Source organism: Polypterus senegalus, chromosome 5, assembly GCF_016835505.1.
Source record: "Polypterus senegalus isolate Bchr_013 chromosome 5, ASM1683550v1, whole genome shotgun sequence".
Taxonomy (NCBI): Eukaryota; Metazoa; Chordata; class Cladistia; order Polypteriformes; family Polypteridae; genus Polypterus; species Polypterus senegalus.
In genome coordinates, this window is record NC_053158.1 from 104,891,449 (window position 1) to 104,908,543 (window position 17,095).

At 36.9% G+C, this 17,095-nt stretch overlaps 1 protein-coding gene across 1 annotated transcript in view; it reads left to right on the plus strand.

The window, feature by feature from the left end:
* Positions 1-17,095, plus strand: part of LOC120529410 — a 105,301-nt gene that overhangs the window by 60,625 nt on the left and 27,581 nt on the right. The window contains exons 6-7 of the mRNA XM_039753188.1: positions 3,478-3,564; positions 15,265-15,354. Of these exons, the coding sequence (XP_039609122.1) occupies positions 3,478-3,564; positions 15,265-15,354 (177 nt within the window). The remainder of the gene's footprint in view (positions 1-3,477; positions 3,565-15,264; positions 15,355-17,095) is intronic.

The window sequence follows — 17,095 nt, forward strand, 5'->3', positions numbered from 1 at the left end:
GCTTCATTCTGTTAAACTAGAAAGGAGTAAACGGATTTAAAAAAAAAGAAATGTATTAACTAACATTAATATATTATGGAGCTTCCACTAGGGGTGTTCAATTATAAACAGGAATTTTCATGCTGTTCTTATAAATAGTGCAAGGTAGACCTGACTCATTGGACAAACACACACATATTTGAACTTAGTAGTGCTAGCGGCTCTTTTCCCCCTTCCTGTTAGTTGTAATCAACATGTCGGAGTAGGAGGTACACAGTAGTGTTGTGCGGCACATTATTATTCAATTTTTGATAAATGAAAGAGCCATTCTATCTCAGATTTTTTCAAGATTTAAAAAACAGTTTGTTGATGAGTGTCTCAAATCAGAGTGTATGATTAGTTCAAGTCATTCAGAGACAGCCTATCATCTCTTCAGTCCACTTAAGGAATCTTTAGGAGGGATGAAATTCAAGCCAAATGAGGAGGTTATTGACGCTGTGCAAGAATGGGTCAACATGCAATCAAAAGACTTCTACTCTTCGGGGATTAAGAAGTTTCCTGAGCACTGGAGCAAGTGTATACAGTGACAGGAAACTATATTAAAAAATAGTGTGTAAGTTGTTTCATTGTATTCAATAAATAAAGCATAGCTCATAAATTCCTGTTTATATTTGAACGTTCCTCGTATATCATATTAAGGGATCCGATTGTTGCTGTTAAAAAAACCTAAAAGGATGGATCTATGGACTTGTGAGTTTTTGCCAGCTAGTATTTCATTCTTTGATCTACAAGCATCTGAAAGAACTGGAATCTCTCCATCAGGCTGTTTGTCCAGTCTTGAGATTGTAGTGTTCTTCAGCCAACTGCTAACAACACCATCTAAGTAGAATTTGGTTGGGGTTAGAGAATGACAGCAAAGATACAAAAAAAAAGAAAGAAAAGAAAAGAATACGCTATGCCTGTTTTGACACCACTGCTACAGTATACTCCACTGTTTGTTGATTACTTGTTCGCATGGCTGTTATTTTCCCTTAAGCTTAACACTTGACATCAGTTTATATTAATGATTAAAAGACGTACTGAAATAAAAATTTTATAGCAATTATTGTAGCCATAATTGTTTGGGAATCGATTGGAGATCAATCAGTAACTTCAACTTAGTGTTTTCTTCCCGGATTCCCATGACTGGCTTCAGTCTTAAATGCACTTAACAATAATTACCACCAGTTATTATTATCTGTTGCAGCAGACATCTAAGGTCAACAAGTGATAAAGTTAGGATTTCCTAGTTGTTCTTGGTAGCATGAATACAGCACTGATGTTTTCCTGCATTCGTTAATCATTTTGATGGCATCACTAAAACTACAGTCAGTGGTGAAATGCAAAGAATACAGGACACAAAATTTGGTAATGTGGAATAAAACATGGAATACAAGAAAAATAAACCATGAAAGGTGCTTGCAACTTCTTGTAATCCTCTACCAGAAAAGGTGGATTCAAGGGTATGGACCTTTGAATGGAGACAGAAAAACTGTCTAATTCAAGTTTTAAAATTACAGCAGTCCAAGCTGTCCCAAACCTCAAATCCAGTAGTTATCAGGCAACTATCTCTCAAAATGAAGAAAAATAAAGTGAAAAACATGCACATGCAGTTGGCCATTTTTGACAAGATGGACTTTTTTTTATAGAATTGAACTGTGACTGTTTTCTAGCACAGAATAATATACACATTGGTAAAATAACTGTATTTATTTTGCTATTAATTGTCTGAACCACTTCAAATGAAGAATTAGAAATGAGAAAACTTTGAGATTAGAAATGAAATAATGCAATAACTCTTGAGTTGTGCATTTTATGGTATGCTCATTTAATTTTTATACAAAAACACAAAAGGAAAAAGGAAAATGATTGAGCTGGGATACATTCACATTTGACAACTAAAACACTGCTGCTTTTTTTGTGAAATTTAGTTAAATATTTCCTCTATTATTGTACTATATGCCTTCAAAACATATCAGGGTTACACAGTATGTGAATAAAACAGAAAACTAAATACTAAGAAAATGATTCAGTTCTACACAGACTGCGACCAGATTTGAATTTACAGAATATCCAGTCTTCTAGAGCTTTGCGGGAGCAACGGCTAGTCACCGGACCCCCGTATTGCCCCCAGTAATAATGCAACAAACAAATTGTATGTTATCTAATAGTAGTCATCAAGAAAACTATAAAGGCTTTTAGGGAATACAAATGCTTTACATGCTGCTTCACCTTTGCAGAGAGACCTTTGACTAGATTTCTGCAGGACAAAGAAGCAAAGCAGGCATATTTTCTTTATTTTATTTCCCCAGTAAAGCCTCACTTTGCTTTAGTCATCAATATTGAAACTGGGTCAGATTATTTGTTTCATGTTAAAAATCAGTGGATTAAATAAAATTAACCTGGATGGATATGACAGGTTTTATTAATGTGGTGACAGATACTGAATGTAATTGTCAAATATGTGTCAACATAAAGAAGTTCGATTAATTCAAATATCGTAAATGACAGATCTGAAATATATCACACTGTTTGTAGAAACAATGTCATTAATGGATGATTAGGGGTGTTGTTTCCAGCACGTTGCAAAAGGACCTAAAGATAAAAAATCAGAAATTATTATACAAGGGAGAACGGTAAAACTAATGCATATTGTAAAGGTAATGCAACCTTCTGCTAATAAACAGGTAACATAACATGAATCACTCCAACAGTCCATTTTAGTGCTCGGTCTCTTGAAGTATTTCAGAAAGGGATTATTATGCCTCCACACAAGATGCAGTGAGTGGAATTTTGTGTCTTCTGGCACTGTGTGCTCAAGGCAGCCATTTGAAAGGTGCAGAAAGTGCTGAATGAGCTGAAAAAACTAAATAGCTTAAATGAACATGTTACTGTTTTCTTGGAATTGTGCTTAATTTGTCAGTTCAGGAAGTTCTATTTAGAATTTATTTTATCTTTATAAGACAATTCGCAAACGTTTGCTTGTTTTACTTTCTGAAACTGTTGAGGTTTTATTTCTTTGGAAATGTTTATTACAACTGATACTGGATGGTGAGGTTTAAATTAGCAACTCCTGTTTGGGTTACATTGTCACTTTAATGCCTTCTGTTTGTTGCAGTTTGAAAGAGAACATTTTACTTAGTTAACCAGATTTTTTTTTTTTTTAAATAAGATGAATAAAGAACTTAGAAACTTTTGTGCTAGCTGTAGTTCTAAGAAAACACCATTCATCATTCTGGAAGAAATTAACAAATCCTATCACACACACTGAAGTTGTTTTCTGGCCCTATTAAAAGTGATAGAAACATACATGCCTTCTAATTAACCTTACAATAATTGTTAAAAAAAGTTGAAAGGAACCTCTAAATAACAAATCCTTTAAACTTTAATTAAACATATGGAGCAGTATTCAGTTCAAAGTTTTGAATGTTGCCTTAATAATTATTTCTATATGTACAGGATAAAAGAAGTAAGAGAAATCTGAATGACAAGAAAAAGAAACCAAAACCTTCACGGAGTGGATCACTCTCTCTTTTGGGACGCCCTGTAAGTACAGTCTTTAGATCAAAGTATATTTCAAATTTTTCTTTTTTATATTGTGACAGATAGGGGGCGCTATCGCTCCCTTGAACCCCTGTCCATGACTCCAGACACGAGGTAAAAGTCCAATAAGTGTCTTTATTAATCTTCCACAGTGCACAAAGCACCCTCTCCTCCACTATACTCATACAATAACAATAATACAAACAATCCTCCAACTCCCAGACTCGTTGCCACACTTCCACCCAGCTCAGCTCGCCGTCTGGGAGCTCTCACAGTCCTTTTATATATCCTGACCCGGAAGTGTTCCAATCCCCAGTCCATGTGACTCTCATTCACTTCCGGGTCAGGTACAAGTCCTTTTATTCTCACCCTGGAAGCACGTCACTCTTCCTTTGACACACTTCCGGGTTATAGGGCACACAAGTCTTCGGTCCTCCCTGCAGCTCCCTCTTGCGGCCCCTGTGGTATCCAGCAGGGTCTTGTATAAAAACTACATAGTCCATGACTCCCTGCTGGTCTTCAGGGCACCTCCATACTGCATGGAGGGTTCCATATGGCGGCCTCTGGGGTATTGGCCAAGATGATAAGCCAGCCAAAGATCACAATATTCAGCCATATCATATGCCTTTTCACATCCACTAAAATGAAAGTATGCCGCATAATGGAACCCCATAAGTGAACTGGCCAGAAATAAACATGGACAATTACAAAAAGAGTGTGAGAAGAACTGTCGGGCTACCACTGGTATCTTACAATTCCAGGGTCAAGGATTCAAATCATTGCCTGAACACTGCATTTTTGGAGTCAGCACTTCCTTTGCACATTTCTCTGGATTTTTTTTTCAGGTATTGCATTTTAATTCCAGCATCCCAAAATAGTGTTTGGGTGCATTACTTTTGAAAGTAACTAAGATACATTACTCATTACTTACAAAAAAAAGCGAATAAATAAATTATGAGGCTGCATGGCATAAAACTGAATGTATTATAATGTGTTACCTTTTCTTCTTTTGCATAAAAAACTACACATTTTCACTGGCCAGCATTTGTTATTAAACCCTAAGCCCATATATGAACTTTGATGAAACTGACCAGAAATAAAGGCAGCATTCATCCATTTTTTTTGTGTTTTATAAATACATTTATTCCTTAATGGGCTATAAAGTAAATAACGACCATCCACTTTTCTCATCCCACCAGAAGTCCCTGGAGATTTGCAGTTTGAACACTTGAAGGCTGCTGCACTACCCAATCACAGTGTTTCGAATGCCTATGGCAATTAGGCGGATGAATAAAACTAAACTGACATTTTTTTTACATGTTCCTGCTACTATGTATGTTTGGGATTGTGGAGTGAGATGACAATATAAAAGAATGCATATCAGTATAGTTGGGAGTGAACATTTAGAATAGGTAATATAAACAGATTTGTAGCCAGTAAAACTCAAAAGATCAGAGATTGAATTTTAAACATACTTTGAACAAGCTTCCAAAAAAGAGATTTATGAATGGCCAGGAGTTTCAAAAAGAGGGTGGGAATGATGGATGACAAGAAGGCACTATCACACCCAGGGTTACATTTCTTGAATACAATGAATCGTAGCAATTGTTGAGCAATTTTATGGTGCAAATATGCAATGTACAAGGTACTTTTTGTACATTTCCCAAAACCCCTCTTAAGTAGCCACTTTGCAAGTGAGCATAAAGCACTACTTTGTCAACCTCACCCCTGGAGTCACCTACTAAAAGCATCGCAATTAAGCTACATAATCAGACTTTGGAATGGTAAGAAGGCCAAGTCATGTTTATTGTCATGTGAAGGCCTGATACCTACGACTAGTTATTGGACTGACCCTCATAGCAAATTATTCCAATTCTTAGCCTTTGTACATCAGCTTAAATTTCATTAGTTTTATTTAATTGTCTCACAACAGTTCAAAAACATAGGAATCGCTATTACAAAAATGTAATGATCCATTTAAATACTAAAAGTCTGGACCCTGATGGAAAGTGTGAGTAGATGTTAATATATGGTCAGGAAAATTTAAATTGTCAAAATGAATATAAGTTTAAAGTTTCTATATATTTTTAAGAGTGTTTCTGTATAGTGTATATTTTAAAAACATTTACAATGTTGACATAATTGTAATTACACTCATTTGGAATTCAAAGAGACCACAGATTTAGAAATTAAAATTATACAGATCTAAAACAGAGGGGCATATAACATTTCATAACTTTATTGTTTTTCTACTGAGTCACAAATTAATGTATTATGAGACTTCGGAAGTACGCAGAAAGAAATCAAGCTGTGCCAGGTTGGTTAGCTAAAGAAATGAAATCCTATTCAAGCATACAGAATCTTTTTATAAGTCTTGTTCTGTTCAATTATGACTATCAATAAAGGTGGAATTCAACAATTCAACACTCACTTAAAGTGTTTTCAACACTGCTGAAAATTCTAATTCTGTGATGCTAATTTCAGTTGTGCCCATGAATGGTAATCATCTATTCTTACCATTGCAAAGAAATCAAACAAAGGAAGTTAAAGAGTTATCCAAAAATTAAAGAATGAAAAAGTAAGGTATTCTATTCAAGAACAGAGAATTCTTGCAAATTTCAGCCAGAGCTCAAAGGGTTATGCTGCTGTGAAGTCCAACCCCTTAGGCAGCTAGTTCTAAACTGAACACTGACTTTTTGTCAAAATGTTGCTTACATGGCCAAGATGGTGAAAGAGGCAGAGCCAATAGTGTTCTCCCGGAAATGACATAATAGTTTGTCTGCTGGATGTTGCACCATTCTAAAGATGCAAATAGTAGAGTGGTTAGTACCTCTGTTACACCCTCAGTCTTCTCCCTGTGTTTCCCTACATGGGAACCCATGAGTCAAAAACTCATGTGCTTGACATGATCCTTAACTTGTAAGGATTCAACATGTGGAAGATCTTTACAGTGGCATCTTTCAAATATTTATGCCTCAAATAAAATCTTCCAGCAGCTATTTTTTTCTGTTATGTGCACATCAGAAATCTTCTGCAGTATCAGTGGTATAAACATTACTATTTTACAATAATGAAGATGTCAACAGTATTTTTACACTCGATCAGTCACTTTCAAAAGATCACCTGCAGATGATTTAAAACACTGCTGGGAAAAGGCTATTTCACATTAGGTGTCTTTTACTACAATTTTTAACCATAGCCTTTACTGTATTAGCCTAATTTTAATGATTCAGTTGGTGGCATGCTTCCATGATGCCAGTTACAACTTGTGACGTATCCAGGTACTAGCCTGTGTCTCACTCTGATAAAATCAAAATTTTACCTTTAGTCATATGGGTGGGAGTGTGTACATGAAAGCTGACAAGCACTGAGCAATTACCCAGATGTGCAATGTATTTAATACAGCAATGAAAAAAGAAAAGAGGAATGCACCAATAGAAAAAAGTACATCTGTCTGATGTGTTATGTTTTATGTACCATGACAGAATGTGGAATGAAAAAAAGGCCAGGATTAAAGGTGAAATCCCCGTACCTGTTAACCCTTTAATTAGTGCCAACTCCATCAGGAAGCACACTTTTGGCATTTAAACTGAAATAGTCCAGAAACAACTGTGGTCAGCAAATCTGACATACCTTACAACTAGAACGTGAAATTGGCAGAGAAAACCTTTCAGTCAGATTAGGGTTAATAAAGATTTTATTTACCCCAAAGGGTAAAAATGCACTGGTCCACTTCAGTTAAACAATGAAACTCACACACCTAATCATGAACAATGTCAATACACACCCACCTCACTTTGTTTTATATATTTTAAGATTGTCCCATACTCAGACCATATTGTTGATGGATATTTGCCAAGCTTTCAGAACAATCTTGGAAGCATTGTTATTTCTGGTCATCTTCATGCAAAATTTAGAGCATTATCAGATGGAAAATATTGCATACTCCAAACTCTGTTTTGATACTACAATGTTTACATGAATGTAATATTGTGGTATTCCTCTCTACTAACCCTTTACTTATTTTCTTTAGGGATAAGTATACTCACCAGGGGCCTCATGTATAACGCCGTGCGTAGAACTCGCACTCTAACATGGCGTAAGCACAAAAGCCGAAATGTGCTTACGCACAGAAAAATCCAGATGCAGGAATCTGTGCGTACTCCAACTTCCACGTTCTTCCGCTACATAAATCCCGATCAGCGTGAAAACGAACGCTCGTGCACGCGCTTTATGTAACGCCCCAACTCCTCCCAGAATTACGCCTCTTTGAATATGCAAAATAATATAAATCGCCCTTAAGCGCAGCCTTCTGTGAAAAGACAATGGGAAAAGCACGGGGGAAATATAAGAATTTTAGCGAATACCAAGTGAAGGCAAAGGAAAAACATACTATTTGTTCAAATAAACCGTGGTATAATCAGCAAAAGGAAGTTGATCGAGTGACATAGCGTGTTGGAGAAACTTGAAAGCTCACGTTCACAAAATCGCACAGTGCCGGAAATAAAAAAGAAGTCACATATCAAAGTCGCCGTGAAAAGCCGAGTTGTAGCCCACTGTCTGAGTGTCATATGAAAGCTTATTAGGGTACAGAGAAAAAAAGGCACACAGTGGGGAAAAAGCACGAAATGTCAACTTCAATCTCGACATTTCCACTTTAATCACGTAGTTTATTTTGTCATTAAAGTAGAACATCATAAACTTCATCTTAAAATCGTTTAATTAACCAGATTCTAAAATCATATCGTAATTAAAGTAGCACATTAAATGCTTTGTTTTGTATTTGATCTTCTATGTGCTCTATTTGTGTGAATCACTACTTGCTTCTTAAACCGGCTCTCTTCCTCCAACTGGACACAGAGTCCATTACATTCGTGATATTACATCTCTGAATAACTAAACTACTGAGATGTATACGTGATGTCATTTTCATGATGATAGGAGTTAAAGCACGTTATTAATCATGTGTTTCACTTCGATGAAATAATTTATTGCAGCAGTACTCAGGGGCGGCTCTAGGTTTGTGGTGGCACTGGGCAGAGGAAGAATCGGTGGCTCCTTCGCCGCCAATGTCATGCACGGTGGATGGCCACGTCCGTTGCAGACACTGCATAGCCGCCTTGTGCTCATGACACAAGCATTTAACTTTTGCCGAAATTTGTCACTGCGTTTTTTGCTGTGCTGTTATTTTTTCTTTCTGTTTTATATTCAATATATATTGGCGTAGCTGTCACTGCAGTCAGTGCTTTTCTTTCCCCAAGTAACCGATCGCCACACAATCAGCTCTGTAATAGACGTTAAGCCATCTGTAAGCTTAGTGCCGATTCTTCAAAACGTTTAAAGAACATTGAAATATCTTCGTAGTACATCTTTAAATTATTCTATCCTTAACGACACTCCCAGTGAAGAATATAGATTATTTAAATGAAGTTAAAGTTTTATCTGTATAATTTAACAAACATATTTTGCTGCATTTCACCTTAAAAATGATATCGTCATCATATGTAAATACGCACTTTATAAAGTGGCTCAGGTTGTGCGATATTATAACTGTAGTGCAAGTTTACAGTGAGGTGATTGTACTTATAAGTACAAACAGTTCTACAAGGAGCACTGTACAGGAAAGGCTTTAAAACGTTTTGCCGTGGCTGAGACAGCGTGTCCTTGAAGCTGTATACCGATAATTCTCTTTCCGATCAGCTGCTGCTGTGACTCACACTCAGATACAGTGATATAAATACTCCGCGTGGTGCAGTGAAAGTAATATGGAAAAAGATAATCCGCTGTGGCAACTCCTAACGGGAGGAGCTGAAAGAAGAAGAAAAAAAATAAGAAGAGGAAGGTGCAGTGAGAGTAACAACGCTAAAGCAGTTATGGTATTTGGAATACTATGGCTGTTCCGTGGACCATTATATTGTTACGAGTTAATTACAATCAGATGCATTACACTAATAAACAATATGCGGTTAGTTTCGTGTATTTATAAAGCGCACATGAAAATAATGAGTAATCACACAGGAGCAGTACCATTGCTTTGACGCTGGGTGCCGCCAGTCTGCAAAACCGAGCGGAGAACTTGCGTACGACAAGGCATGAGGTACCGTGGAAAAGTGCGCGGGCTTTACGCGTGTAGGTTTTATACATCGTGATTTGAACGTGGAAAAGTTCTTACGCAACATTTCTGTGCGTACGCACCGTTTATACATGAGGCCCCAGGTTAGTTACCAGATTGGTCTACTCCTATACCTTAAGATTAACACATACACACCTAATCTACACATATACACAGACTCTAACCACAAAAGTACTGTATGAATGATGTATACACAACCTGTTATTCTCTACCGCTTTAGCACACAGAAGTGTCCTATGAGTAATACATGCACAGTCCATTATTCCCTAGTAATCCAAGAGACTTACTTATCATAGGCACAAACAACATACAATGGTTTATATCTCAGACCTAAATATTACTTTGGTCTCCAAGAATATATTTAAGCATACATCCTTGGTTATGGCTATTTATCAACCACTGATGTCTTACTTTAATGCACTTCTCAAAATTCGCTAGAGCTCTCATCCTCATCCCAACAAAGCTTTGCAGTATGGATCATATGGCATTTCCTTACTGTTCCAGATGCTCTAAATATTTACCTTCTCACTTCAATCACTCTAGATATACAGACAAAGTATAGAAAGTTAACAGCAAATTAGTATTTATTAAAGAACAATAATACCAGATGGAGAATAGTATAAAAGAAAATGTAACACCAAAGTCTGGATTCTTTATATATACAGCTAGTCTTTAGAAAAAGCTCACGAAGAAGCTAGAGATGCCAAATATGAATGCCCTCAGGCGGCTTTTGATCTAGCAGTCGATGTCATTCATTAGATGCTTTAGCTGACAATCAGATGGAAACAGTCACATGTCTCTCGACCTCTCCTGACATCACTCTCAGCCAAGGCATATCTATTTTAAAATTCCACGTGGGATTCCGGAACATATGATGATATACACATTTGATTGGCTGGCTGTCTATATAATGAATAACTTTGCTTATAGTCTTAGATCTTTTAAGTATGTCTGAATTCCTTCCTTTCTCAAGCTATATACCAATTTGGTGATTATTGTCCTTGAGGGAGCACAGATGTTTTAAAAGTGAGGTACACTTCATGAAAAGGAAATGCCTTGATGTTAATTACCTCCTTAAGTGTTAAATTCATCCTGTCCATCTTAAGCATAATATTTGTTTTAAGGTGATACAATTCAGGAAGATAAAGCACTATTATGTTAACTGTCCTTGTAAGATTAAGTTAATTTTTGTTTGTGTGGGCAAATTAAAATCCACAACACTAAACCAAGTTACATTTCATATAATTGGAAAAATCCTAATCCACCCAAAAATCACAGGGTGAAAAAGAATGTCTTTTTAAAAATTAGAAAAAATGTCCAAAGCTACTTTAACTACGGCAAGAATTGTTTAATGTTGTCCTTAATAAGCATGCTGTGCCTCTGTTTTAGATGCTTCATTATTTTGACATATTGTGTTATCCGATTTCAAAGTTCTCTGAAATGGGTGGGGATGGTGTTAAATTTTGTTTCAAATATACTGTGTATTTCTCAGCTGTTCTGTATCAAACTTATTGTAATGTAATTTTATAAAGCAAAAAAAGGGAAAAAAGGAATGGTGTAAGGACCAGTCTCAAAGAATTTAAAGTGGCTGTTAGCTTGGCTTAAGACAAGTAAAAATGACAGATAACTGGAAACATTGAAATCATTGGCTTTGTAAGTCATGGCCAAAAGTTTTGAAGAGTAAGATGTTAATTATGCTTGGTCCACATAGGAACTTGAGAAGTGACCTGTTGAAGAAGCTGTACTACTTTAATACTTTAAGCAGGAAGATCAACAAAAATGAATTGGATTGATTTATGTGAGAGGAGGAGAAAAGAAGGATGAAGCTTAAGAAATGTTGTTTAGTTGACTGAAAGACATGCTGGTAACTGCAGGGAAAAATTTGCAGGGAACAAAGATCTAAGAAGCAAGAAAAGCTTTTTTGATTTCAGTTAAGGTTCTCACCTGAAATAGTGCAGATAAGCTTATATTCACATTTATAAACATAGCAGACAATTCATGGAAGAAAGTGGTGAAAAGAAAAAAAAAGAAACAGAAAAGCTGTAGAGAGTTTGATATGCCTCTAAACATAAGACACTGCATGGATCCATGGCCTTAGAAGCACATTAAGGAACTGTGTTGCAGTCAAACATATGGAGGAAGTCATCTACAGTGAAAATGAGATAACTTAATGCGGTAGTGAAGTGAAGACCCTGAGTGGAAATATTCAAACAGTTGGATGTCTAAGAGATGGTAATTAGGTTTAATACAGACAATATGTTCCAAGATTTTCAATGATAGTATCCTAGAAAAGAAGAGACAATGTTTGGCCTCTTGAAAATGAAAACAATCTTTGCAAACTGGATGATTCTGCAGCAAGAGAAACGGACTTATTAATTAAGACAATTAATCATATGTGTGATGAATGAAGGAATAACTTTGAGACTAGAGATTAAAAAATAGGTAGTCACTCTAGTCTAGGGGCCTCATTCATAAAACTTGCCTACAATCTAAAATATGTGTAAGTCATTTCTTACACAGAAGTCAGAATTTATTAAACCTGAACTTGGTGTGGAAATAGACTTAAAGTTATGGAAAGTTTTCACCATCTGTAAATCCTACACAGATTATTTTTGATGTTGCCATTTTAGCAACTCCAGAGAGCAGGACAATGAAGTGAATAAAAATCCTGTTTCATTGTGCATTTCAGTGATGTGTCCATCACATTCTGATGTTTATTTTCTAAACCTGATTTTAAAACCTATAATGGAACAGAGATTGTGTGACTTGTTTGTGATGCTCTCTGTAAAGTAGGCTTTATATCAGCACACAACTCCATGAGGGTGGCTCAGGGACGTCTAAATCAGCTTTTAAATTAATCATCATCACGATAAAGGACACAAATACTATTAAAAATATTTAACTGACAGAAAATATGTTTTTAAGTTTGTGTATTTCAACTGTGAAAAAATAAAAACTTTATTTTAGGAAGTTAGAAAATGTACACATTTGGGTGAGTTAACTAATTTGAAAAGTGGAGAATTTTCTTCTTCATCAAAGAGATAGATATCACATTTTTGTTTTTTAAGTATCTTGCAACAGGAGTATGTATGATGTGAGATGGACATTTGCTCAGACTGCCACGCCAGGTGTAGGCAGCCATAAGCCACAGCCATGCATACTGCTGTTTCAGTCTCTCATGCTGACTACCAAGGATCTCTTAGTCAACAGGAACATCTTTCAGGTCTGCAAAAGAGGAACATACTGCATACAAAATATTCAAGTTAAAGTAACCTCTCTCCAACTAAATCTGAAACAGTGAAATAAACTGCTATTGAAAGTGTGCTCAGTATTTCTCAGTTTTAAAGATTGGTGATGTACAACTGCTAGTTGATATTGTCAGAAAGAATTATGGTATTTGTACAGCTGGAGTCGAAGCAAGTAAATAACGTGCAAAGGCAAGTACTACCTCTGAACATAGTGCCAGCCTATCATGGATTAAAAACAAACACACATCAAGGTGCCATTTAGCATTGCCATTTCACCTGCATGTCTTTATAATGTGAGAGGAAACTGGAACACTCAGAGAAAGCCCACGCGGACCCTGCACAAATTCCATGCAGGGAGCACCCAGCAGCACTACTGAGCCAATTCATTCATTAAAATTTTTATATTAAGTGAGGTATTAAAAATTGAGGAACAAATATCCTTTATTTGAGACTTTATTTTTAGTAACATAGTGCACTTGTGGTGGGTAGGGTTAGGCCCACCTTGGCTACTACTTAAACTGTCTGTAAATGTCAGAGGTTCACATTCACAGAAGTTTCATTTTCTATGTTCTCCTATGGTTTACAAGTCATTCAGTAACATGGCCAAATTTATATGGTACATTGGTCATGAATATTCAAAAATGACATTTGTTAAGCCATACATGGTTGCATGTGGGAGCTGACAAGGAGTTAAAAACACATAATTATAAGTTGATATGAGATTTATAAAGGAACTTGGCATGTCCTGTGGCATTAATATGGTTTTATAAACCCAATTTTTTGGGCATACTCCATTTTAGATTAGAATCTAAGCAAGATTTTATACACATGGCTCCTGGTGTAGAAAAAGGTGAGTAGGGATAAAGAAGTAGAGTAACAGATGGGCATTGAGATCACTCAGATACAAAAGTGTTGGGATAATTAAAAAAGTTTAGAGGAATATACTTCTGTTTCATAGAAAGAAAAAACCAAGGTCATGGTGAGTCAAAGAGAATTTTCTTTTCAGGATGAAGGACCTGGTAGTTTTTATTGAATAAAAAAACAGGATTTGCAAATCCCTCATTGCTCATTTGAAATATGTGCGCTATACTTACCCTGGCCACAAGAAGCACTTTTCTGTAGCGTCTGAAAGGGTGAAACCAGTTTCTTTGTGGGAAGGTAGAGTGAATGTTGATATTTACAAATGCTTGGGGCAGTCTATTTACTTTATTAAATTTTAGAACAGAAGATATTACTGTAATGATTTGTGAATTTAACTTTATGACATCTGTGTCTGTAAACATTTTATGTATCTCTGTACATGATTTGACTCTCTGAGCTGTGATATCTCCCGGTATGTGTGTATTTGACCCATGACTTTTGAACTATTTAAATTTGTCTTTTCACTACAGTCCTTAACCTTATAACTATTAATATAAAAATATAGTTTAGTCTAGTTTGCTGAATATAATAAAGGCTCCCTTTTATAAAATATTTGAAAAGAATAGTTGAAGAAAATTAAAGGTATAAAAATTTGGTTGGAAAATTTTTCAGCATTTCTGATCATTTTCAGTCAGATGTAGCTTTATATTTACATGGAGAAACTATTTGCTATCTACGGGCACTGCAACTTTGAACATTCTCAGTCCTTTGTAAAGAAATGAAATAAATTGACTAATCATCAACAAGAACATCTAATATGTTTAGTGATTATATGGAGAAAATGGGGGCCGAATGTCAAACCACCTGTCTCACCTTCTAAAGTAAAGATCCAATAAACTATTATCACCTTATATTTACCATTTGGCTCCACCAAGAAGGCAGATTGAATAGATTTAAAATGAAGCATGCCATAGAATATGTCAAAGCCATCAATTGCTGTGGAGGCAGTAGAACAGTAAGGTGAGGGCTGAGAGAAACAGAGAACTAATGTAACCATAAAGCACTCTGCTCAAAGTGATCAGAAACACTGTCTGCTTGGCTAAGACTAGGAGTATCCTTTAGCTCAGGTTTCTAGAAGACTTTAATCCAAAGTTGTGAGTTTGTGTTTGGCCATCGGCAGTTACCATAAGTGTAAATGTGCAAATTGTGATGTATGTGTTTACCCTATGGAGGACCGCAACTTCTTATGGGCCTACATTTGAAATCTTTATATGATGTATCAGGTGCCATTTACATTAATACCCTTTTTCAATTGTTAATTCTTGGTCAACCTAATGACATATTACACACTAAAAGTGAAACATAAAGTATCTCATTCAGTTATTTATCTTGTGCATCTTGTAGTTCTTGTAATTATAAGCCTTGTACATCATTTCAGAAGCTCTATTTTTGTTTCTCTAGGCCAAAGAAAATAAAAAGTCCAAGAGACACTTGATTTCAGAAGAAAAAGTCAAACAAAAGAGGCAAATCAGAAGTTATGGACAGAATCATGTAAGTATGAAATCCATCCTAACTACAGGGTCACGGGGGTCTGCTGGAGCCAAACCCAGGCAACACAGGGTGCAAGCCAGGAAACAAACCCCGGGCAGGGAGCCAGCCCACCACAGGGCACACACACACACTAAGGACAATTTAGAATCGCCAATGCACCTATCCTGCATGTCTTTGGACTGTGGGAGGAAACCCATGCAGACACGGGGAGAACATGCAAACTCAAAGTAGGGAGGACCCGGTAAGCGAACCCAGGTCTCCTTACTATGAGGCAGCAGCACTACCACTGCGCTACCGTGCCGCCCAAGTATGAAATCAAGTATATACAGGGTGGGCCATTTATATGGATACACCTTAATAAAATGGGAATGGTTGGTGATATTAACTTCCTGTTTGTGGCACATTAGTATATGTGAGGGGGGAAACTTTTCAAGATGGGTGGTGACCATGGTGGCCATTTGGAAGTCGGCCATTTTGGATCCAACGTTTGTTTTTTCAATAGGAAGAGGGTCAAGTGACACATCAAACTTATTGGGAATTTCACAAGAAAAACAATGGTGTGCTTGGTTTTAACGTAACTTTATTCTTTCATGAGTTATTTACAAGTTTCTCTTTGTTTACAGCCATTGACATGTTGCAGAGGTTAACACGTGAGGAGCAGATAGAAATTGTGTTGATGTCTGGTGAACGTAGTAACCGGGTCATTGCAGCAGATTTCAATGCAAGACACCCTACGAGACCACCCATCTCCCATGCTACAGTTAGCAAACTGCTTGCTACGTTTCGTGAAACTGGTTCAGTGTTGGATTTGCCAAAATGTGGAGCATGAAAACTGTCACTAATGAAGAAACATCAGTGGCTGTCCTAGCTTCATTCAGCAAGAGCCCACAGCGTAGCACTCGCCGCATGTCACTGGAGAGTGGCATTAGTCGAACATCCCTTCAGCGGATATTAGCTACTCACAAATGGCACCCTTACAAACTCCAGCTACTGCAGCATCTCAACGAGGATGACCCAGATCGGCGCACTGAATTTGCAGAATGGGCAAAACAAAATTGGAACAGGACCCTCAGTTTACGCAGAAGATTTTGTTCAGTGATGAGGCAAACTTTTATGTGAATGGTGAAGTTAACAAACAAAACCACCGCTATTGGTCTGACACTAACCCACATTGGATAGATCCCTCCAAGACTGTTGGAACAAAAATTGATGGTATGGTGTGGTATATGGGGTACAAAGATAGTGGGGCCATTCTTCATCAATGGAAACCTCAAGGCCACTGGATATGCGAAATTGCTACATGATGATGTGTTTCCCTCTTTATGCACTGAAGCTGGCACGTTCCCTGAGTTTTTCCAGCAAGATGGTGCACCACCACATTATGGGTGTCAGGTCCGAGCATTCCTAGATGAACAGTTTCCTGGAAAGTGGATTGGTCGTCGTGGGCCAGTTGAATGGCCCCCAAGGTCTCCCGATCTGACCCCCTTAGACTTTTATCTTTGGGGTCATCTGAAGGCAATTGTCTATGCTGTGAAGATACGAGATGTACAGCACCTGAAACTACGGATACTGGAAGCCTGTGCTAGCATTTCTCCCTGGTGTTGCTATCAGTGTGTGAAGAGTGGGAGAAGAGGGTTGCATTGACAATCCAACACAATGGGCAGCACATTGAACACATTTTATAAGTGGTCAGAAACTTGTAAATAACGCATGAAAGAATAAAGTTACATTAAAACCAAGC